Here is a 24,544-nt window from a genome sequence, read left to right on the forward strand (position 1 = left end):
CCCCCATGCTGCAGGGCTGCACATTTTTAAGAAGGGCACTGAAATTCAGGCAGTCCCCAAGGTGAGAGGACCAGGAGGGTGATGGGAAGGAGGAGCTGGAGGAGAGAGGACTCGGGGAAGAAGGGCAGTATCTCAGGGTGCTGCCAGGCTGTCAGATGACTGATGGAGACCCAGGCCCCGGGGGAAGTGCAGATGGGGGTGGGGGGGGGGGCTTTCCCATCCCATAGTCAGCACCCATAGTTTCAGGCTCTCCCTCGGGAAGCTGTGAGTGTCTCCTCACTGCAGGTGTAGGAAAGTGGCTGTGGGGCCACCCAGTAAGTAGGGCTGTGGCAGTGGGAACCCAGGGTTAGGTGGGAGAATGGCCGGAGACCCGGACTGCTTTGCTGGAGTTCTGTTTCTCTAGACCTGCCCTGGGTATCTTTGGGTTCTTTCCAGAGTTGAGAGAGGAGAGAAGTGGGTGGACACTGCCAGGTAGGCCCCAGTAGGGTAGCAGGGCCTTCCCAGCCAGCCCTCTGGCCCCTACCACCTTAGCATGGGTACCACGTGAGAACCGGAGAGAAGTCTCAGGTGGAAGTGCCCAGAGCGGGGCCCGGGAGAAAGCAAGGACTCTGCAGGCAGATACTTCTCCTGTGTTGGTCCCTATTGGGGTCCAGGGGTGGGAGGGGGTGTGGATGGAGAAAAGGCAGGAAGTCAGAGTGTGAACAATTGGGGGCAGGGAGCACAAAGTATCTGGACTTGATGGCGGTAGGATTTGTCCTATGATGGTGCCCTTGGGTATTTTTATCTTGATGAAAAATGTGCAGTGTTTAAACACTGTCACAGAGCAAATAAAACTGACTTGGGTTTTGCAAATATCATCGCTGGGTGTGTGTGCTCTTGACAGCTATGTCCTTTCCCCAGTTTCCACCCCCATTGATGGCTGTGATTCACGGGCATTGTGCTGACCTGATGCTGCTTTTCTTTCGAGGAGTTGGGGCAAAGTGCTGGGGTGTGGGGTCGGAGGTCAGGAGGTAAAGGGTGTGCCCCTGTCAGGCTGTCTGCTGCATTCAGGAGGCTGCCTTTGATGGTCCATGACATGAAGACAAACTCTGGCGTTTTCATGTTTCAGAGCCTCATGCAGCTGTCAAATCTTAAAATGCAAAGTGCATATGGGGTGAAGGGGGAAAGAACAGAACGATCAGGGAAGCTGCCTGTGGAATCAGAGGTGTGGGTGGAGGGGTCTTGGGGGGCACTGCAGACCGTTTCCCAGGGTGGCCCTGTGACCGCTGTTGTGCAGGTCATGACTTAGGAATGCAGTGGGTTCATAGTCTTGCCTGGCCCTGTGTGGCAGGCCTGGCCCCTGGCTGTGGTTTGTAAGTGCCAGCCTTTTGCCCTCCAGGTGATGAGTGGCCTGGGGTGGCAGGCCAGCCAGATTCTAACCAATTTCCCTCGTGGCAGGCTTTCTTTGTAGGTCCTGGGAACAAATTCGGAGAGCCAATCCCCATTTCCAAGGCCCACGAGCACATATTTGGAATGGTCCTCATGAACGACTGGAGTGGTAATGACAAGGGCTGGGCTACCTGCGGTCGAGTTTCCTGTGCGCGTTCTGCTCTCTGGCTGGGACCAGGTCGACGCTGGGTATTTGGGCCACTACTTCCCAGAAGCCGTGAATGGTTTCCTGTGTCTGGTGCTGGTCAAAGGTGGCAGGCAGTAGAGTGGCTGACAGTGTGGTTTTGGATATGGAACAGAAATCCCGGCTCTGACGTTGTAGGCCAGTTACTTCACCTCTCTGAGCTCCAGTTTTCTCATAAGTACAATAGGGATACAGCTTGACACCACAGCTAATATTATTGAGCATTTATGATATACCAAGGAGCTCTGGTGGTGCAGTGATTAAGCATTTGGCTGCTAACTGAAAAGTCAGCCGTTTGAGCTCACAGCCACACCGTGGGAGAAGGGTGTGGCATTCTGCTTCTGTAAAGCTTACGGCCTTGGAAATCCTATGGAGGAGTTCTGCTCTGTGCTGTAGGGTGACTATGAGTTGGAATTTACTAGACAGCAATGGTGTTTTGGGGCTATTATATACCAGGCCCTGTGCTGAGCACCTCATGTGGACTATCCCTATGGGATATTGGTAATATTTTTATTCCCATTTTACAGATGGGGAACTGAGGCACAGAAAGATTTTAGTTGCTGAGCTAAGATTTGAAGTGAAGCAGCCCAGCTTCTGAGCCTGTGCTCTCAGCCGCTATGCGGTACCATAGCAGGAGATGGCTCTGAGAGTCCCAGGAAGTGTCTGTCTCCTGGTTTCAGGATGAGGTACCAGCCCTTTCGTGGGGGATATCCTGACAGCCCTGGGTCATCCTTGTCTTTGCTGTGACCTGGAACAGTGACCTCAATCAAAGACTGCGGTCCTTGGCATTAATGTTGCATGTAGTTTAGGGGCAATCTCTGTATAGAGGACGCTGCTGGGTCTGATCCTGGGTTGAGGGGAAGAGAGAACCATGGGGCAAGGCCCGTCAGCCTTTGTGAGCCTTGAATCTGCCCTTCTGCAGCTCGAGACATTCAGAAGTGGGAGTACGTCCCTCTTGGGCCATTCCTTGGGAAGAGTTTTGGAACTACCATCTCTCCGTGGGTGGTGCCCATGGACGCTCTTATGCCCTTTGCCGTGCCCAACCCAGTGCAGGTAAGCACGCCTTCTGCAGGACACCCCCAAACCCAGGCCTCACCACCCTGGGGCTGTTTGCCTGCTGCACAGACAGATCAGGAACACAGATCTTATGGAGGGTAGCTCTGTGTCCATGACCTGGCCATGGTTGCTGTGTGCCCTGGGAGCCTGGTTGCTGTGACTTCCAGGTACCCACGTGCTCTCCTTGCCCCCTGCACAGTCATCAGAGAAAGCACAGAATTTTGTAACCTTTGGAGTCCTCCCAGGCCTGGGAAATCTGGTGAGTTGGCAGGAGAAGGCCTCCCTGCTGATACCACCACACTGCAAGACTTCCTGGTCACCGTCGAATTGTGTTCTGTGTGAATGGCACCCTCCGGAGCCCAACTCATAGAATGCAGTTTGGAGCCCAGCAACAAGGGGAGGGGTCCAGGTCCCTGCAGCCTCCTGTTCCCAGCCTCACTGTCCAAGCCATGTCTCACCATCTTACTCTTCACTCCCAGCCCGTTACCATCTGGCTGCAGCCCCCACCCCCTCACCAGCAGTCACAGTCACCTGGGATCTCCTTATTGCCAATGCTATGGCCTGTATCACTCTTTAGTGCTGACTTCTTGCAGCTCCTCTCCCTCTAGGCACTCTCGCTCCTTGGCCTCTGGTGCGACTTGTTCCGGTTCTCCCATGTCTCCCAGAGCCCTTGGAAGCCCCCCTCCAACTCCATCTCTAAGTTGGAGGCCTCCCAGGCTGTGCTCTCAGCGTCTGCCCTGCTCCCTCCATAGCCCCCACTGACTATCACCACCAACTCGCCCTGTGCCAGCCTGCCTGCCTGCGCACCTCTGCATCTCTGGGCCTGGGGGCTCTCATGTTTGCTGTGCTGAAAACAAGCCAGCTCCTCATGAGGTTCCTGTGGGGCTGCCCTTCTGGTCCCCTTGGTCCCTCCTTGATGGCTCCTCCAAGACTTTCTTTTTCTCCCTCTTGGTAAGTCCTATGCTCACTGTTACTACATGGCCCTCACCATGTATCCCCTGGGCCCTGCGGCCGCCTTCTGCCTGCCTCGGCCCCTCCCATCCTCACCCCTTCCTTCAGGTCTGTCTTCATAGGGCATCACGTTACTTTTGCCAGAGATTTCAAGGCCCATCTGCCTTTACACCAGCCCTTCCAAATGCCGGTCACTGTATCCCACCTTCACCATTCTTGCCATTTCTGAACTATTATTTAATATTTCTTTTTATGAAAAGCTCTCATTATAAAACTTATTTATTTTATTTTAAAAAGGAACTTTATATCCCTCTGGGCGTCATTAGCCATAATGTTAAAGTGATAATAAAAAGAAATATAAAAGTATTAAAATACGGTCACCAGGAGTGATCCCATGTACCGCTGGTGGTTCGTGGGCCACACCGTGGGAAAACAGTGGTTTTGGCAGAAGTGTGGCCTTTCCAGCCCAGCTTGGCTCCAGCGCCAGAGGCGGGTCTGCCTGTGCCTAGCCCCCTGACCTCTGCCTTCCAGGAGGCCCTGCCCACACAGGCCTTGCCTCATTTCCCTACCACCACTCACCTCCCCTGGCTCTCCCATTCCCTGGCTTTCTGGGGCATCTCTGTTTGGTCCCTGTGATCTTTGACCTGCTGATGCCCCTCCCTCAGCTTCTTTTCTGGGAGTCTGACACATACACTACCCCCTGCACCCCACCATTCAAGGACACAGTGCTGGTACGCAGGGTCCATGTGCCTGGCAAGCCCCACTGCTGAAGGTCCCACTGGCCCTGCCCACCCACGACCCTCTGTACTGTGCTCTGCCCTTCCAGGACCCCAGGCCTCTGCCGTATCTCTGCCATGACCAGCCCTACACCTTCAACATCAACCTCTCTGTCACCCTGAAAGGTACTATTGTGGGGCTGGAGGGTGTGCCCCAGGGGCTCAGGGGACGTGTGTGCCAAGAGCCATCAACCAGACATTCCTTGAGCTCCTGCAAAGGGGGGATATGCCTGCTGCACCCTGGAGATATGTGTGGCTCCTGTAAAGGAAAGTGAGGGGAAGAAACACCCTTGTGTTCCAGGGGAGCCACACTGGGGCCATAGGTCACTTACCCCATATCACTGAGCTCTCAAATCTCTGGGCCAGGCAATGTCGAGTCCAGCCCAGGTCCTCAGCTTGCATCTGCTCTCCAGTATCTCTTACCCGGGCTCTGCTCACAGTGACCCCTCACTCCCAGGGGGAACATTGTATCAAGTGCCTATTTGGAAGCCTGTCCTTGAGGCCTGGCTCTGCCCTCTGGGGCCACATGGAGCCGGCAACCTGGCCCCTTGCAGATGGGACTTCGTCCCCTGAGCCGCTCAGCCCCCTCCATGAACAGACCAGTGGAACATTAGTAATAAAGGCCCTGACTTCACAGTCCAGGTTTGAATCCCAGCTCTGCCCCTTCCTTCTTGGATGTGGTACTTTGGGCAGGTTACCAAACCTGCCTGTGCCCCACTGGTCAGCTGTTAAAAATGAGATAATAATGACATTGGCCTCATGCATTAGTTGTGAGGGCTGAGCAAGTTCATTCATGTAATGGCCTGACAGTGCCTGCACCTAGAAGAAGCTAGGCATAACTTCCCAGTCTCAGAGACCCGTGGAGAGGGGCCTGAGGGTGGATTTGCCTGGCAGCGACACATAGGGCCCCTGGACTGCACTCTGGCCAAGTCCGTCTTCTTTCTCCTCCACCAGGCTCGCCCCCACATGCCCCCCGCCTGTGCCCACTTTTTCCAAGTAAACACCTAGACCTCTGTCCTCATCTTGTCCTGTCTGCACACACCAGGCTCTGCTGTGTCTTTTCTCACTTCCTGTTTCAGAGGCGTGGTCCTTCACAGCCACAAGCCATCTCCCGTGCAGCAGATGGTCCTGGGAGAAAAGAAAGGACTGTTAGACAGCAGCCTCTTAGCTGCCACAGTGCCCTCTGGGAAATGATGCTGGTCCCACTCTTTCACGTTACAGATTGGGAAACTGAGGCCCAGAGAGGGAAAGGGGTTCATTCAGAGTCACTTAGCTGGCTATTGGCCAGGCTGGGACTAAAACCAAGTGTAATTGGTTCTAGGCTTGACTCCCTTTCCCTCCGCTTGTCTCCTTGGAATCCACTCCTGTCTTGTTTTCATGCTGGGTATTTCTTTCTGTCTGCTGGAAACCAACTCATCCAGGGCGTACACACTGGGAAGGACAAGGTTATTAGGAGGTGCAATGTTCAGAGGTGCAGGAGAAAGACCTGGAAGAAAGAGGGCTGAGTACAGGGTTTCCAAGACCCTCTCCTCGCTCCAGTCCCGAGTCTGCAGTTCTGACGCTCTGAGTTGGGGTCTGGGTGAAGGAGTCTGGAGAAGAGCAGGCCCGGGTTACCCTGACCATACATGGGGCCCAGGGAGCACACCCCAGGACCAGTCCTGGGTGGCGTGGCGAAGCCAGGGCCAGGGAGGAAGGCAGATTCTGGCAGTGGAAGACCTTTCTAACTATTATACTTTTCAGGAATGGTGCCTGCTACAGCCCTGACAGCTGGCATGAGGTGTTTAATTAATATCGTTAACTACATTATGAAATAGCACACTGCCCACCATTGAAGGGAGGAGTTTGGCAGGTGACAGATGGCCCAAGCTGTCTAAAGAGCTCCTGTGGGGATGGCAGATTATCCTCCATCAAAGATTACAAGTAGGTTTCAATTTGCACACCACCTCAGCTGATGAGTGGCAGCCAGGAGCATTGTGTTAAGAAGGGTTCTGAGGTTCCATCTGGATTCAGATGGAACACGTGCCCTTATCAGTTAACGTTGTCTTCTATGAGTGTGGGAGGGAGACATGGTAGCTTGTGTGTAAGCCATCCCTGGACTAGATCATCTCTGTGGAAGCCTTTCTGTTCTCCTCTGTTATGAGCTTAGTTGAAGTAGCCAACTTTCCCCCATACTGTGTTTCCTGGACTCTAAGGGGAGTTACGTTGGACAACAGGAAGCTCAGGCCACAGAGCAATTCACATTACAAGGCTTTTTTTTTTTTTTTGGCCTCCTTGGTTGTTGGAATTAAGGCTCTTCATCAGTGTTCTTTTTTCAATAGGAGAAGGAATGAGTCGGGCAGTTACCATATGCAGGTCCAATTTTAAGGTAAGCCTTGAAGCTGGAAACAGTTTGAAAGTGCTGGAAAGAGGAGGAGCTTTCTTCCTGGCAGGAGCAGGAGAATGGTGCCCATTTGAGGATATAGTACCCGGTCAGTGCATGGGCCTGGAGCTACCGCGTCCCTGTTCCTTTATAGAAGTGGCCATGAATCACAGAAGGAGGCTGCATAGACGTGGCCAGTGATTTTCTTGGGGGACAATAGATGTTTCTGTAGGCTGGATAGTTTGCACCTTTTGGTTAGCAGCTGCAGCACTTAACCATGATGCCACCAGAGTTTCCTCAGATGTTACTGGTCATTTGAATATCCCCTGAATCAATGCATTTTTATTTTCTTTAGTCTTCCTTCTAATTAAGCATTATTCAGAGGCTGGATTGATTGGAGTAACTTATTATTTTTTTTAAATAAATTAATTTCTTTATTGTGGTAAAATATATTTAGCAAAAAAAAAAGTCATTTTAACCATTTTTTAAGTGTATGATTCAGTGGCATTAATTGCATTTGCCACTTTGTTCTACCATCACCACTATCCATTTCTAAATGTTTTCATCTCCCCAAACAGAAACACCATGCCTCTTAGGCACCGATTCCCCATTTCGCCCTCCCTCCAGCCCCTGGTACCAAAAAAATACAAACCTGTTGCCATCGAGTCAATTCCAACTCATAGTGACCCTATAGGACAGAGTAGAACTGTCCCACGGTAGGTTCGAACCGACAACCTTTCAGTTGACAGCTGAGTGCTTTAACCACTGTACCACCAGGCCTTCTCCTCCAGCCCCTGGTAACCATTAATAAACTTTTGTCTCTATGCATTTGCCTAAAAAAAAAAACCTTACTCTGGGTATTTCATGTAAGTGGAGTCATATAATATTTGTCCTTTTGAGTCTGACTTATCTCACTTGGAAACCCTGGTGGCGTAGTGGTTAAGTGCTACAACTGCTAACCAAAGGGTTGGCAGTTCGAATCCGCCAGGCGCTCCTTGGAAGCTCTGTGGGGCAGTTCTACTGTCCTACAGGGTTGCTATGAGTCGGAATCGACTCGATGGCACTGGGGTTTTATCTCACTTAGCAAAATGTTTTCAAGGCTCATCCATGAGGTAGCATGGATCAGGATTTTATTTCTCTTTGTGGCTGAATAACATTCCATTGTCTGGATAGACTACATTTTGTTTATCCATCCATCTGTTCAAGGATACTCGGTTGTTGCTACCTTTTGACTTTTGTGAGTAGGGCTGCAATGAACACTGGTGTATTAAGTGAACTTTTAAGTGAAGTGTAACACACATAGATGAAAATGCACAAATTATAAGTGAAACTGAAAGGTCAACAGTTCAAACCCACCAGTGGCTTATTGGGGGAAAGATGTGGCAGTCTGCCCCTGTAAAGATTACAGCCTTGGAAACCCTATGAGCAGTTTTGTTGTGTCCTATAGGGTCGCTATGAGTCGGAATCCACTTGACGACAACAGGTTTGGTTTTTTTATAGTATGTGCATATTCAGCTTAGGAGTACTCCAAAGTGGTCTTTGGGATTTATACTCCCACTATCTGTGTATAAGTGGTCTTTGGGATTTATACTCCCACTATCTGTGTATAAGCAGCTCAGCAGCTTCACATCTTCACCAACAAGTGGTGGTGGTTGCCTTTTTCATTTTAACCTTTCTTGGGGATTGTGATTTTAGTTTGCATTTCCCTGATGTCTTTTGCAGCTGAGCACCTTTTCATGTGCTTATTGGCCATTTGAATATCCCCTACAGTGATGCATTTTTATTTTCTTTAGTTTCTCTTCTAATTTAGCATTATTCTGGGTGCCTTAGGCCAACAGGAGGAAATAAGGGGACCTCCATGAAAGTGCTCCTGGGCAAGGATCCATTTCCAAGATTTCCTTTACCTGGATGTGTAGCTTTCAGAATGGCAGTTCTGAGAAGCTGTGGATCTGAGAATCTCCACGGGCAAATGGCGCTTCGGCCTCCTTTCCCCACTGCCTAACCTCCCTTAGTGCTCCTTGTTCCTGGGCTTCATTGCCCAATGTGTGTTCCAAAGTGGGACAATGTAAGTGTGGCCTTTGCTCACGAGAAACCTCTATTGAGATGAAGACATAGACCATGTCAACTTAGGACTCAAGGGTAGTCACAAGGCCTTGTGTAATGACGTACAAATGAACATGTTGCAGACTGAGGGATTGAGCAGGGATATTGGCTATCAGGGAAGGCTTCTTTGAGGAGGTGAGTTAGGGCAGGGCTTTGAAGGAACAGAGGAGATGGGGCTGGCTGGTGAAGGAGGTTGGAAAAAGGGAGGAGGAAGTCCCTGGGTAGCTCTACGGGAGGACAGTTTATCAGTGGCGTCACTAGGGGTTGTCACCTAGTGCGGTAACTTGTGTTATCACCCCCCTCACAGACCTTCTCCCATACCAGACCATACAGAAACCTTAGTAATGTTTATTATCAGTTTTAATCATAGAATGGAAACCCTGGTGGCATAGTGGTTAAGTGCTACGGCTGTCAACCAAGAGGTTGGCAGTTTGAATCCTCCAGGTGCTCCTTGGAAACTCTACGGGGCAGTTCTACTGTGTCCTATAGGGTCGCTATGAGTCAGAATCGACTCGACAGCAGTGGGTTTTTAATCATAGAATGGTATATGATATAGGTGTAAAATGCTTACATGCAATATTTCTTAGGCTATATGAACACTAACAGTAACATTGTGTTGTAAAATCTGCCTGCATTGAATTACAGCATTATTAGTTACCGAGCAGAAGCGGTTTTTGATTTTTCTCCTTTTTCCTTTAATTACCACTTCATTCAGAGAAAAGTTGTTGATCTAGGCTCACAAATACTAATCACCACAATATTGTAGCTAAAACGCCAGGATATTTGGCAAAATCAGTGACTACGAAGTCAGGGCAGCAGCGAAACCAAGGGTGCGTGCAGAGGAAGCCGCGTGATTCTAGGCGCCATTGTCCCCGCCTGGTGATGACAGCTCTGACGGAGCGCTGTAGAAGGTTCAAAAGGAAATTGGCCAAGAGTTTGAGCCTCGTGGACATACTGATACCTGTAAGCTGGGCTTACCAAAAATGTTGCTGTTGTTATAACTAGCTACAGGGATATTTTTATTAAAAAAAAAATTTCTGCTGGAACACTGCTCAAGAATTTTATAGTTATTTTGGTGTCAGCCCCTCTAACAGTGTCACCCGATGTGGCCTGTAGCCCTGCACTCCCCTGGTGACGCTACTGCTCTCATTGCTGTAGGGAACCTGAGACAGCTGTCTGGGGGGCAGCCAGGGTGTCGTGAGTGGGCAGCTCTGGGCTTGGCTGCATCAGGGAGGCCTGGGATAAGCCCTCCTGCTCGTCCCCACCCTTCGTGTCCCTCCCCCACAGCACATGTACTGGACGATGCTGCAGCAGCTCACCCACCACTCTGTCAATGGCTGCAACCTCCGGCCGGGGGACCTCCTGGCTTCTGGAACCGTCAGTGGGCCGGTGAGTACTAGGCTGCCTAGATACAGCATCCTTACTCCCACACAGAACGGATGGCCTTCAGCTCACCCTGAGGAGAAGTCCAAGCTTTGCGCTTCACAGCTCTGCCTTCCTCACTGCTTCTTCACCCATCTGTGTGTGTGGAATGGGCTGCCTTGCCAAGTTCAAACCTGCAGAGACTGGTAAACAAATGAGAGGCTTGTGTCCCTATCTAAATAGGGCAGAGATGGAATGTCACAAGGGGTAGAATCCGGAAGCCATGATTCTGTTTGTGTGCCACCTTCTCATGCTGCACCCTACCAGGACACAGTGTCCCCCTGCCCCCCACTATGGCCGTTTCCCTCTTCCCTGTGCCATTGTGAGCCCATGGTGGAGTCATGGAATCTTAAGAGAGGGTGACCTTGGGTGGTGCATGTGTCAGTCACTACATGCAGGGTTCCAATGGCACCCTCTTGCTAGGTGGGACATCTCTTCCCAATTGGAGGGTGTTACACGTAGTGATCTCATGGTAAGATGCAGCCTCAGAGTGGGGAGGGGAGCTGAAGGAGCTGGCCTGCTCGTCAGGGGTTTGCTGAGTCTGGAACAAAGCCATGTCTTCGGTGGGAGGAGGCCCCCCGCCTGGGGCTCCCCAGCCTTGTTAAGCATTGTCCACCTGGAGCTGAGGTGCTCACCAAGACGTGAATCTTACTGTCCTCTCTTTCCATCCCTGTTATGAAGGAGCCAGAAAGCTTTGGCTGCATGCTGGAGCTGTCTTGGAAGGGGACGAAGGCCATCGAGCTGGGGAACGGGCAGACCAGGAAGTTTCTGCTGGATGGGGATGAAGTCGTCATCACAGGTGAGGGCCGCCAGGCCCAGCAGGTCCTCTCTCTCCTTGCTGGCGTGTGCTGGCCTAACCACGGGCAGTCCCATCTGGCCAGAAAGCGGTCTGTCCTTCTAACTCACCCTGACGCCGGGATTCCATGTTCTATGTCTGCTTGTTGTGTCCTTCCCCAGCCTGGGCTCCTGGGGACTTCACATCTGAATCTCCTGTCAAAAAACTAAAGGCTTAGAGAGACACCAAAAATGAGTGTCACAGAATATATTTATTGTGAGTAGAGAATTGGGCAGTGTCAGCCCAAATAGATCCAAGAGGGTTACAGTGAAAGCAGGTTAGAGAGGTCACCGTCATGTTAATTTCTTAGGAGATAACATCAGAACATGTGCAGGGTTACAGGCGTTGGAGAAGCAGAGTCATTAAGGACAGGCCAGACATTTTCCATCAGGTCTTGGGGTTCGGCTCCTGGAAACCACCTGCATATAGATAATTCTGAAAAAGAGCCCGATGCCTAAGGCCAGACGGTCTCCGCTGAGCTACTTACCAGGCTATTGTTGGACTTGAAGGTGACTTTAGGAAAACAGTTCCTTAAAGGCTCAAGGTTCAAAGGGACACCAGATGGCCTGGGTGGGTCACCCCAATTCCATGAACCTAGAAACCTGGATTCCAGGAGAATGAAAACGATTGTGTCACTCCCCAGACCATAGCATCCAAAGAAGTCATGCTTTCTTTCCCTTCTCCCTGAGTGAAGCCATGAAATAATGGCAGGTTCCTTGTTGTGCCCTTTACAGTGAACTCCTTATGAGGGACCTAGTGACGTATGTCTGGGTTCAGGGGAGGTGGATGAGTTAGTGACTGGGGACTCCTGAGCAGTCCATTCCGAGGAGGCCAGGATGCTCGGTCAGATACTGGAGGTACCTGGTGCCTTAGGGACTGTTTGGTTGCAAGGAACAGAAGCCAGCTTGGTTGGTAAGCATACAGGGAACGCTTAGTGTACAGAGAACCTCCCAGGCCCATCCTGGGAAAGGCCCCTGGCCTCCCAGGGGTAAGGAGATCACCAGCTATGCTCCCTCTGTTCCTTTCTGGAGCCAGAGTCTTGTCTTTACCTCCTCGTGAGGTCCCTCCATTATCCTGCCTTCAGACCCACTTGCTGTGCAGGGCAGGCTCTCAGCCCTGCACCCCCAGCTTGCCCTAGGCTCTGGCTTGTCCTGGCTCCAAGTAAAGCCATAACTCTGTGTCCCTCCAGCGTCAGCTTCAGTACTGTCCAACTGAAGCGTCTCTGTCTCTTGGTTCCGGTTCTTAAGAAAGAGAATCTGATTGGCTCTAGTTTAGTCCTCTGTGGTCCAGTCAGCTGCTTCCAGAGGCCACGTGTCATGAACACCTCTCATGTTGTTGTTGTTGTTAGGTGCCGTCGAGTCGGTTCCGACTCATAGCGACCGTATGCACAACAGAATGAAACACTGCCCGGTCCTTCGCCATCCTCACAATCGTTATGCTTGAGCTCATTGTTGCAGCCACTGTGTCAGTCCACCTCACTGAGGGTCTTCCTCTTTTCAGCTGACCCTGTACTCTGCCAAACACGATGTCCTTCTCCAGGGACTGATCCCTCCTGACAACATGTCCAAAGTATGTAAGACACAGTCTCACCATCCTTGCCTCTCAGGAGCATTCTGGCCGTACTTCTTCCAAGACAGATTTGTTCATGTTGAAGAAGGCTTATTCTTAGAAAGAAAGTTGCAGAACGTCGGCTGAACAAGCAAGGGTGCCCTGAAGCAGCCCCACCTCCTGGCTGGGCATCAGCCTTAGAAGGCGCCACTGCTTGTCGCCCACCTCAGGACCCCGCCTGCCATCCCAGCAGAAAGCATAAGAAGAGGTAGTTGATTTTAATTTGTCCCACAAAGACTCATCTGAGGACAGTGGTGGTTTAGTGGAGTTCTCACCTTTCTTGTCAGAGACCCAGGTTTGCTTCTCGGCCAATATGCCTCACGGGCAGCCACCGCCCCTCTGTAAGTGGAGACTTACATGTGACTGCGATGCTAAATAGGTTTCAGTGGCGCTTCCACACTAAGACGATTAGAAAGAAAGACCTGGCGATCTGCTTCCAAAAAAATCAACCGAAGAACATCCTGTGGATCACAAAAGTCCAGTTCGCAACCAATCGTGGGGATGGCACAGGACACCAGTGTTTTGTTCCATTGTGTGTGGAGTTACTATAAGTCGGGTGCCAACTGGATAGCAGCTAACAAGAGGTGAGGCGCAGTAGTTGAGAGCACAGGCACTGGAGTCAGCCAGCCCTGTTTGGAGTCCCAGCTCTGAGTCCCAGCTCCACATGTAGGCGTGGTGTGGTTGTGTGCACGGCTTCTCTGGGCCTCAGCCTCCTCATCGAGACAGTGGGGATAATGTGCTTCTTTTTTGAGAATGGAGTTAAAGAAATTGGCAGCTGTCCTGGCCCCCCTGATTTTTCACCTCATCACTCCTTAGTGGCTGAAGCCAGGATCCTAGGTGGTATCCTTGCATCTCCCCCTCTCTTTCTAGTCCGTCAGTCAGTTCTGATGATTCTCCCTCACACCCGACCCAGAGTTCGCCCACTGCTCTTCCTCTCCAGTGCCCTTGCCTAGTCTTGGCCACTGTGCTATCTTCCATGGTCCACCGTGGTGGCCTCTTTGGCTTGCAGTCCACTCTCCACTCAGCAGCCATTCTCACACCAGTCCAGTCACACTGCTCCCTGGGTGACCCCTCCTCATCATGCCCAAATGACCCATCCCCACCACCCCTGGGGTGACCCCTCCCCATCACAGCTGTGGTAACCTATCCCCATGGCACCTGAGGTGACCACTCCCCATCACACCTGGGATGACCCATCCCCAGGCACCTGGGTTGACCCCTCTCCATCACATCTGGGTGACCCATCCCCATGGCACTTGAGGTTACCCCCTCATCACACCTGGGGTGACACCTCACTCTGCACCGCAGCCAGCCTGCCTTGCATCATGCAGACCGTGTCCCCCTTCCACACTCTTTCTCCCCACCTGCCAACTGTGCTCCTGCCAGCCTGTCTCCTTTCAGTCCCTCCAGTGTCTCAGTGTGTCCCCTCTACTACCATGCTCTTCCCTTCACTCTCCCTCAGCTAACTTCTGCTCATCTTCCACATCTTGGTCTATTTCTAAACAAGGCTCTGTGACCTCTCCCTCACCACCCCAGGCTGTCAGGATCTGGCATCCTCTTTCCTTCTAGAACTTTTCACTGTTGGTGATTGTATGTCCCTTGTTGATTGAAAATCTGTCTCCCCGTTAGATTAAAGCTTCGTGAAGGTGGGCCTGTGATCATTTTATTTACCTTTATATCGCTAGAACAGTGGTGAACGATACAAATGAGGCCTCTGCTCTCATGGGGCTTACATTGCAGTGTCAATAGTGCACCATTTTACAGATGAGAAAATGAAGGCATAGTGGGGTTCTACCACTCGCCCAAGACTTGCAGCCAGGAAATAATGGAACCTGGTTTCTAACTGAGGCAGCTAGTCTTCAGAACTCTGTCTTAGCCACTATACATGAGTAAGTGCATAAAGAACTGAATATTGAACATGGTACATGGTGAGCACTTTAAAATGATGACTTCATCATTGTCTTCATCACTGTCATCATGTTTTTTTCAAAACCTATTCATTTAGAAGGCCCGGCATCTTGGCCATTTCTTAATGGGAGTTGTCTTAGGTACCTAGTGTTGCTCTAACAAAAAACAGTGCAGGTGGGAGGCTTTAAAGAACAGAAAGTTATTTTCTCACAGTTCAGGAGTCTGAATTCAGGGTATGGCTCTAGGGGAAGGTCCTTGTCAGTAGCTCTGGGAGTTCCTTGACCTTTTTTGGTGTTTGTCTCCCCCCCACCCGCCCCCCTCCCGCTGTGTGTCTCTGTTTCTATTCTGCTCCTACAATTCAGGAAGGATTAGGTTTAGGACCTGCCTACTCTGGTAGGACCTCGTTAACCTAACAAAAGAAAAACCCTACTTCCAAACGGGACACATCCACTCTGCCCGTTTTGTCTGTCCAATCTCTCTCTGCCTCTCCCTTATAAAGACCCCTGTGATGGCATCTAGGGCCCACCCAGATAATCCAGAATCATTGCATTTATTAGCCCTGTACTGTCATCTCATCTCACGATCCTTAATGTAATTGTTGTTTGTTGTCTTGTGCCATCAAGTCAGTTCCAGAGAAGAATTATTCCATAGGGTTTTCCTGGCTGTGATCCTAACAGAAGCAGATTGCCAGGCCTTTTCTTCTGTGATACGGCTGGTGGGTTCGAACTGCCAACCTTTAGGTTAGCAGTTGAGTGCAAACCATTTGTACCACCATCAAGTCAACTTTGACTCAAGACGACTCCATGTGTGTCAGAGCAGAACTGTGCTCCATAGGGTTTTCAATGGCCAACTTTTCACAAGTAGATCACCAGGCCTTTCTTCTGAGGTGCCTCTGGGTGGACTCAAACCTCCAACCTTTTAGTTAGCAGCTGAGCGCATTAACCATTTGCACCACCAGGGACTCTAACTTTACCACATAAGGTGACATCCCAAGGCCAGCACCTGATATCTCTGGGCAGCCATTCATAGCCTATTACAGAGCTCTTGAAGGACAAGGACCAGGTCTTACTCTTCTCCGCAGTCCGACTGTGTACCAGCCACGTGGTGGGTGTTTGACATGGTTGTTGGCCGGTGGACTAAGTGAAGTGGATGTGGTAGAGAAGGTGCAGGTGGCCCTCAAGACAGCAGCAAGTGGTACTTCCCAGAATCAATCAGTAAATGCCCATTTTGCCCCTACTATTCCTATTTTTTTTTTATTCCTATAGCTGTGGTGGCCCTGGTGGCGCAGTGGTTAAACTTTTGGCTGCTAACCAAAAGGTCAGCAATTTGCATCTACCAGGCGCTCCTTGGAAACTCTATAGGGCAGTTCTACTCTCTTCTATAGGTCGCTATGAGTTGGAATCGACTCGGTGGCAATGGTTTTTTCTTTTGGTATTCCTACAGCAGAGCCCTGGTGGCTCAGTGGTTAAGTGCTCAGCTGCTAACTGAAAGGTCAGTGATTTGAACCCACCAGGAGCTCCACAGGAGAAAGATGTGGCAGTCTGCTTCTGTAAAGATCACAGCCTTGGAAACCCTAAGGGGCAGTTTTACTCTGTCCTATAGGGTCACTATGTGTCGGAATCAGTTCAAAGGCACACAACAACAACAACATTCCTATAGCCCTACCATACCCTTTCTAATTCCAGTGTAACTAGTATTTATTGAACATCTGCCAGGGGCCGACCATGTTGTAGGCATGTCCACTTCGCCATTTTGTTTCATACGCACAGCAGCCTTTGGGTTAGGTGTCATTGGCTTGATTTTACAGAGTAGAAAGCATAGGCTGAGAGGAGGTAGGTTACTTGGTGAAAATCACACAGCTAGTGAGGGCAGGATGCAGTTCAGGTTCTCTGATTCTCTTGCCAGCTTTGTTTCCCAGTTTTGTTCCTGTAGTGCTTGCTAGACCTACCCGCCGGGCCTTTGGTCATGGTTCTATGGATTGAGTGAAGGCCATCTTCTGAAGTTTTGGTTTAGGAAAAGGGAGGAGGGAGATGGGATGGGAGAGGAGAAATGAAGGCTTCTGCCCTCTGTCATTGCCATGATACAGGCCCCCTACTAAGCTGTCGTAGACCAGGCAGCTGTCCAGGGCCTAGAAGGAGGTACATAGGCAGATGGGATTCACAGGTGTTCTCCGCGCTGGAGCCAGAGAAGGTGGGAGAAAGCAGCCAAGAGGCTGCGAGAATCATTTACTTGTTTGTTGATACAGTACCTTGTTCGAGAGAGGATTTATAGAGGCCAGGCATTGATGCTCAGGGAAAGGCAATTTCTTGATCTGAAGCAGCACATGTTGGCAGCAGGGAAATGGCAACAGTTTGGTGGAATCCCCTGGAAACAAGCATGAAGAATTAGGTTTTGATGATAGGAGAGGCATAAATTACATATTAATAAAAAGAAAAAAAGAGAGAGCATTTCATACAGAAGGGAAACTCCAAGGGGCGGATGTAGCTGTGATCTAGGTGCTTGTATTTACCTGTGGAAAAGAGAGGGGTAAATGGAGAAATGAGAAGGTGACATTGGGGTGTCTGCTGATTTTTTAAGGTAACCAGAGTTGGTGGACTGCTCTGCCCCACCTTCCATGACCTCTGTGGCCACCTGGCACTCGTGAGCCACCCTCTTTTATCATTATTTTTTTTAAGTAATAATTTGTTGTGTTTTTGGTGAAGGTTTACATAGCAGTTTAGGTTCCCAATCAACAGTTTGTACACAGGCTGTTCGGTGACATTGGCTGAGTTCTTCACAATGCATGAACATCCTCATTATTTCTGTTCTGTTTGTTCCTTTTCCATTAATTTAGTTTCTCTGCCCTCTTACGTTCCCATCTTTGTTTTAAAGTAATTGTTGACTGTTTGGTCTCGTATAGGTGGTTTTTTAGAGGAGCACTGTAATTATGGGTGATAGTCATTATTTTTTGAGCCAATTTGTTATTTAGACACAAGGTGACCTCCGGGGTTAGTTTTGGTGCAAGGTTTGAAGAGTAGCTCAGGGTAGTAGTCTCAGAGAGTCCTCCAGTCTCAACCGGTCGAGTAGGTCTGTTTTTTTTTTTTATTATTATTTTAGGAATTTGAGGTTCTGTTACACATTTTTCTCCCATTTTATCAAGATCCAAGGAGCTCTGGTCACGCAGAGGTTGAGTGCTTGGTTGCTAACCGAAAGGTTGGTGGTTCAAACCTACCAGCCCACTCCACAGGAGAAAGATGTGACAGTCTGCTTCCATAAATATTACAGCCTTGGAAATTCTATGGGGTAGTTCTACTCTGTCCTGTAGGGTTGCTATGAGTCAGAATTGGCTCGACAGCAATGGGTTTGGTTTATCAGGGTCTATCCATTGTGGCCCTGATTAGAACAGTAGTTACTGGTAGCCAGGCACTGTCTAGTTCTTCTGTCTCAGGGTAGAAGAGGCCATGGTTCATGTAGACAGACTATTTGTAAAGTAGACTGGTTTCTTCTTTGAGTTTTTGGTTTCCTTCTTTGTCTTTTGCTCCAGATGAGTAGAGACCAATAGTTGTGTCTCAGATGGCCGCTCACAAGATTTTAAGACCCTAAATACTACACAACAAACTAGGATGTAGCACGTGACTTTATGAACTATATTATCCCAGTTGACTGAGATGTACCACAAGACTATGGTCCTCCTAATCCTTCAAACCCAGAAATCCAGTCCTGCGAGTTGTATGAGCCACCCTCTTGCTTGAAACGCACGCTTGGTTTCTGCGGCTCTTTCCTGGCTCTCCTCCCAACTTCTCTGACTGTACCTGCTCAGATGCCTTTGCTGCCACCTTGTCATCTCTCTGTTCTCTCTTCATGGGTGACTGGTCCCTAAATCAATTTCTAACCACTGGAAATGGGATAGAACATTCAGACTACTGACATCTGCTGACACGTGTTAAATTTTATATTCCCAACAAGGTAGCTACTATTATTATCCCCATTTTTCAGATGGGGAAGCTGAGGCCAAGAAAGATTTATATTTTCCCAGGATTACATAGATGGTGAAAGGTAGAGCCAGGATTTGAATCCAGGTGATTGGGCTGCAGGGTCCATGCTCTTTAGCCATTATGGCATCTTGTCCCTCTGTATGGTGCAATGAGATTCTCATTTCTATGAGAGTATAAACACCATGGGGTGTTCAGCAAGAGTGAAGGTGAAACAAACAACCGCAGAAATCTCTGAGCGCTTTGATGTAACTCTTCTACCCCCAAATCTCACTCTCTCTCTCCACCTCGTGCTCAGCTGGTGACCTGCTGGAACACGTTTATTCTCATAGGCATTTACACTGCTCTGTACTGCTTGAGGAAACCCTGGTGGTATAGTGGTTAAGCACTACAGCTGCTAACCAAGAGGTTGGCAGTTCAAAGCCACCAGGTATGGGGCAGTTCTACTCTGTCCTATAGGGTTGCTACGAGTCGGAATTGACTCGAAGGCAATGGGTTTGGTTTTTTTGGTTTTTGTATGGCTTAAGGAAACCCAGGTGCCATAGTGGTTAAGTGCTATGGCTGCTGACCAAAAGGTTGGCAGTTGAATCCACCAGGCACTCCTTGGAAACTCTATGGGGCAGATCTACTCTGTCCTATAGGGTCACTATGAATCGGATTTGACTCAATGGCAATGAATTTGGTTTTGGTTTTTTGGTACTGCTTGAAAGGACCCCAGTGGTGCAATGGTTAAGTGCTCAGCTACTAACTGAAAGATAGGCAGTTAGAGCCCACCAGCTGCTCCATGGCAGAAAGAGTTGGCAGTCTGTTTCCATTAAAGATTAAAAAAAAAAAAACCCAGTGCCATCGAGTTGATTCCGACTCATAGTGACCCTATAGGACAGAGTAGAACTGCCCCATAGAGTTTCCAAGGAGTGCCTGGTGGATTTGAGCTGCCGACCCTTGGGTTAGCAGCCGTAGCTCTTAACCACTGTGCCACCATGAAAGATCACTACCTTGGCACTCTATGGGGGCAGCTCTGCTCTGTCCTACAGGGTTGCCAAGAGTTGGAGTTGACTCGATGGCAACAAGTTTGGGTTGGTTTTTACTTGATACGTACATTTCTTACTGTTCTCAGATTTTTGATGTTGATAGTTGGGGTTAGTTGTGGCTTCTTTCTTGTTCTCCAAAATTACTTGGAAACAATAGCAACATAAAAATCCCCCATTGGTTTCCCTGTAGTCACCCCATGGAGCCATCCTCACCGGGTCTGCCTGTCTACTTTTTTTTTTCTCTCCCACCATTACTGCTTCCCTTTCCTGGTTCAGAATTTCTGGGCAAGGCCGGTCAGGAGTTAAAGGAGGACAGAAGCAGCAACCCTTCTCTTCCGGGACCATGGATAGTGGCTAGGAGGCTGCAGACTTTCTTGTGTTCTTACCTCTCTGGCGCTCCATGAGTGTGCCTGTCGCCTAGCTTCTCCGCCTTGCCTCCCGTGGGCTGGAGAGCGGGTGCAGAGGAAAACCCCATTCATCCTCCAGGCCAGTAGTTCTCCACCAAGGAGCACTTTTTCCCCTCACCAGACATTTGCCAAAATCTGGAGACAGTTTTGATTGTCACAACTAGGGGGATGTTGTTGGCATCTTGTGGGTGGAGACCGGGGACACTACTGAACATCCTCCAATGCACAGGATGGTCCCACAGTAATTAAATTACCTGGCCCCAAATGTCACTAGCACTGAGGTTGAGTAACCCTGCTCCAGGCCATTTTCCATGCTAACTGTGAAATAGGGAGAACACGGCTAGCTTTGCCCACCACGCTGGCTTGTCAAGAAGTGAAATGATATAATCGTGTGTCCATATTCTGTTCTTTGTGTGAGTGGCGGTGCTGCTGTAACTCTAGGGCAGGAAGGAGTTAATGCTGACCTTTTGGAGCCCTGGTGGCGTAGTGGTTAAGAGCCCTGCTGCTAACCCAAATTTCAGCAGTTCGAATCCACCAGCTGCTCCTTGGAAACACTATGGGGCAATTCTACTCTGTGCTATAGGGTCACTATAAGCTGGAATCGACTCGACGGCAATGGCTTTATTTTATTTTGTTTTTGGTTTATTGAGAACCTGGCAGTGGGGTGGGGAGCTGAGCGTCTCCCGAGTGTTTGCAGCGTACCAGGAAGAAGGCCCTTTAAAGATGCTGCAGTTCCAAGTTAGTCGCTTTGATAGATGATTAGTGAATTTCTGCCAGGAGTTGGTTTTACTTTAACAGATTTCTTTGTTTTAGATATTTCTGAGCATTGGGATTCCAAAGTGACTGACAGAAAAGTAATGAAACTGAGCAGTAGACTAGGCAAGGATGTTGCCCCTGACAAATGGTGTCTCTGAGTGTTGAAGGTCAGTTCATAGGCCGTAGGGATGAGCCTCAGCCAGGAAGACTGGCATGAGTGCTGATGCCAGGAGGATGGGGTGGTTCAGAACCTGATGGGCACTAGAACTGAAACCTTTGGAGATGTTACTGTGGGGTCTAAGATGTTGCCTTTCTAGAAAAGGCCAGAGGTCAGAGGAGCCCCAAGCAGGGAGGACCATTTAGGTGACTGGGATGGTGGGGGGAAGGGTGGAAAGAGCACAGACTGAGCATATTGCTGCTGGGGGTGGGTGCCAGGAGTGGCCATGAGGCCCATCCCAGTGAATTTCTCCCTTGTGCTGGCTGGGAGGTCTTGTGGAGGACGTTATTTATTGAGGATATCACTTGTTGAGGATGTTACTTGTTGAAATTGTGGCGGACTCCATCTCAGTCTGCCTTGGGTCTCCATGTCCAGATTGCCTCAAGTCTTCTCAGCAGGGTGGTTTGATTTTTTTTCTCTTGGTTGCTGGAGTCAGCATTTTCCTCTTTTCACATTGGGTAGCTGAAGGCACAGCTCTAGATTATGGCTTATCTCTAGCTGGTGAGGTGGTCTCAGTGGTGTTTCCATGTAAGTGAAGATCATGGGCTATCCAGGCAGTGGCTGTCATTTCTGTCGTGGGCCTGGTCACCACATTCTTGGCTCTGCCCTGGCCATTGCCTCATCTGGGCTCAAAAATGCGTGGGTCCCTGGAGAAGTGTTCCAACCTGAGGAGTGTGAAGTCCTCTGTGTTGACATGGCACTGATAAGACCAGTTGTTTTGATCCATCGTTTCACTGGGGCCACTAGAAGGGGATCTCTGAAACGTAGCTGTCACTGTTTTGCTGAAAACCTCTCTGTGCCATCTGATTGTTCTCAGGATGTGGCTCAAACTCCTTAACATGGTTTCACAAAGCCCTTGGTAATCTGGCTCCCAGAGCACCCTCATGACAGTCTCACTGAAGCGCTCCGTATTAAAAAATGCATCCCACACTGGGTGTCCGTGCCTTTGCACATACTGTTCCCTCTGCCTGGAATGCACTTTCCATCATGTACTTTTTTGAGAACTCCTACCCACCCATCAAGGCCCAGCTCAGATGTTTCCTCCTTTCTGCCCTCTGCTTTCCTCCACACTTCTCTCTCAGCACCTGTAGGCATTTCTGCTGTAACGCTCACCTAGACCTGCCCCTCTCACTAAACCGACCCTCCTCAAGGGCAAGGGTAGGCTTTTACTCCTCTCTGCGTTTCTATGACTTTGAGATGGACTTGAAGGAATGAAGCTAGCATTTGTTGAGCATCTACACGTGAGATATCATGCAGGGAGCTTCACCCCCTTATTTTACCTAATCCTCACAGCCCTGAGAAACAAGGATTGTTATTCCCACTTGCAGATGAGGAGGCTGAGCTCAGGGGAAGCAAGTTGCCCGCAGTTACCCAGCTCCGTAATCGACACAGTAGCTGGCATTTGTTGGGCATTTTCCACGGGTCAGGCACTGTTCCCAGACTTTTCTGGGTATTAACTCATGTCATTCTCACAACAGTTGCTAGGTGGTAGATCCTATTATTAGATCCGTTTTACAGATGAAGAAACTGAGATCCAGAGCGGTCCAATGTTACGGAGTCAGTAGGTGGAGAAGCCAGGCTTTGAACTCAGGAAGACCCAGGATTTGAACCCAAACCCATGTGGGAGAGTTGTCCACTGTTAGGAAAGCTGTCAAGGGCATCCTGGGGTCAGAGTGGGCCCAGGAGCCCATCTTAAGTGTTGCAGCAACTCCGACCAGGTTCTGGGAGGGTTATTCTTCAGTTTAAAATGCATGTTTGTAATTTCGATGGCACCTTCCTGCCTCGGGCCCAGCTATGCACTCAGAGGCCTGCAGCTGGCTGGGCCTTGGTTCTGGTGAGCCTGGCAGCTTTGCGGCTGACCCCTCTCTCCTCTGTTCCAGGGTACTGCCAGGGGAATGGCTACCGCATTGGCTTCGGCCAGTGTGCTGGGAAAGTGCTGCCCCCCTTCATGTCGGCGTGAGTCTTTCTTGCTTGGCTGCCCTGGAAATGAAGATCCCAGCCCTCTGGTAACTGGGGCTCCCTCTGTGGCTGAAGGCCTGGTTCTTTATGCAGTAATAAACAAAGCCATTGTTCTGTGTCAGCACTCTGAGCCCTGTCCTGTTGTAAGTGCACCAACGGCCTCTCGCGGTTTTTTTTTTTTTTCACTTGTGATAAGTATATGTATAAACAAACAAAAAATCGCCATTTCCTCATTTTTTTACATGTATGATTCTGTGACATTAATTACGTTCGTCATGTTGTGCAGCCGTCACCACATTTGTTTCCAGATTTTTCCATCAGCCTTAACAAAAGCTCGGTGCCTGCCCCGAGCAGTCTCCCCCTTTCTCCTCCCTCCCACTCCTCTCGTGTTCTCGATTTGACCCAGTGGGCCCAGGTGTGCGCAGCTTCCTTGGCAGACACACTTTAATTTCTTTTCTCATTTTTATTAGTGAGGCTGAGGGCCTGTGTTGGGCTTTCTCATCAGATATCCAAGGCCTCTCAGTATGCCCCCTAGAGTATGGAAGAAGAATGGCACCAACACGTCACATGTTCCCTGGGGTGACTGATGGATGGGCATACCAGGGGCAGACTTGGCTGCCTGGGGTGGGCAGAGCCCCCAGAGTCAGGAGAGTGAGCTCTGCCTGTCACCTCTCCCAGCACCCACTGCAGACAGGTATCTTTGGTCCTAACCTGGTTCCTAAGTGACCACAGGGAGAGAGGGTATTCAGTGACCCTTCCTGGTCCTGATCTTCCTGGCCTGGGAGGATGACTAAGAATGCAGAGCCTGCATCAGCCCTTAGGATTCATTCATTTATTCACCAGATCTTTTTTTGAGTGCCTTCTCTGTGCCAGGCACTGTCTTAGGCACAGGAGGTGCAGCAGTGAACAGAATAACTCAAAGCCTTGCCGTCGTGAGGTTCAGCTTCCAGTGGAGGGAGACAGGCAATAAAGAAACAAGGAGGAGATGCTAGTGTGGTGTTGTCAGTTGCTGTCAAGTCGATTCTGACTCATGGTGACCCCGTGTGTGCAGAGTAGAACTGCTCCATAGGGTTTTCAAGGCTGTGACCTCTTGGAACCAGATTGCCAGGCCTGTCTTCCGAGGCGCATCTGGGTGAGTTCGAATCACCAACCTTTCAGCTGGTAGTTCAGTGCTTAAATGTTTGCACCACCCAGGGACTTCTAGTATGGTGGTGGTGGTGGTTGTAGTGTGCCGTCTAGTTGATTCTGACTTATAGCAACCCTATAAGACAGAGCAGAACTACCACATAGGGCTTCCTAGGCTGTAAATCTTTACGGAAGCTGACTGCCGTATCTTTCTCTTGTGGAGCGGATGGTGGGTTTGAACTATTGACCTTTCAGTTAGCAGCAGAGCACTTAAACACTGAGCCACCAGGGCTCCTTTCTAGTATGGTAGATGGTGATAAGTTCTGTGGAACATTGGCGGATATGAGTGTTCTTATACATAGGGTGGTCATAGAAAGCCTTTGTGCCTTAGCTTATTTGTGCTTGTCTGCAGAGAGCCGAAGGAGGTGAGAGAATGTGCCAGATGGAT

At 49.8% G+C, this 24,544-nt stretch overlaps 1 protein-coding gene across 2 annotated transcripts in view; it reads left to right on the forward strand.

Annotated features, from left to right (window-relative positions):
• FAH (fumarylacetoacetate hydrolase) overlaps positions 1-23,181 on the forward strand; it is a 48,830-nt gene extending 25,649 nt beyond the window's left edge. The window contains exons 8-14 of one of the 2 annotated variants that reach the window (XM_049852513.1): positions 1,438-1,537; positions 2,535-2,665; positions 4,446-4,521; positions 6,714-6,760; positions 10,145-10,246; positions 10,961-11,078; positions 22,893-23,181. In XM_049852513.1, coding sequence (XP_049708470.1) covers positions 1,438-1,537; positions 2,535-2,665; positions 4,446-4,521; positions 6,714-6,760; positions 10,145-10,246; positions 10,961-11,078; positions 22,893-22,972 — 654 coding nt within the window. In that variant the 3' untranslated portion in view covers positions 22,973-23,181. Of the gene's footprint in view, positions 1-1,437; positions 1,538-2,534; positions 2,666-4,445; positions 4,522-6,713; positions 6,761-10,144; positions 10,247-10,960; positions 11,079-12,614; positions 14,828-22,892 lie in introns of those variants that run through there. The other variant, XM_049852514.1, reaches the window with a different exon arrangement.
• Positions 23,182-24,544: the final 1,363 nt, after the last annotated feature.

Source organism: Elephas maximus, chromosome 13, assembly GCF_024166365.1.
Source record: "Elephas maximus indicus isolate mEleMax1 chromosome 13, mEleMax1 primary haplotype, whole genome shotgun sequence".
Classification (NCBI taxonomy): domain Eukaryota; kingdom Metazoa; phylum Chordata; class Mammalia; order Proboscidea; family Elephantidae; genus Elephas; species Elephas maximus.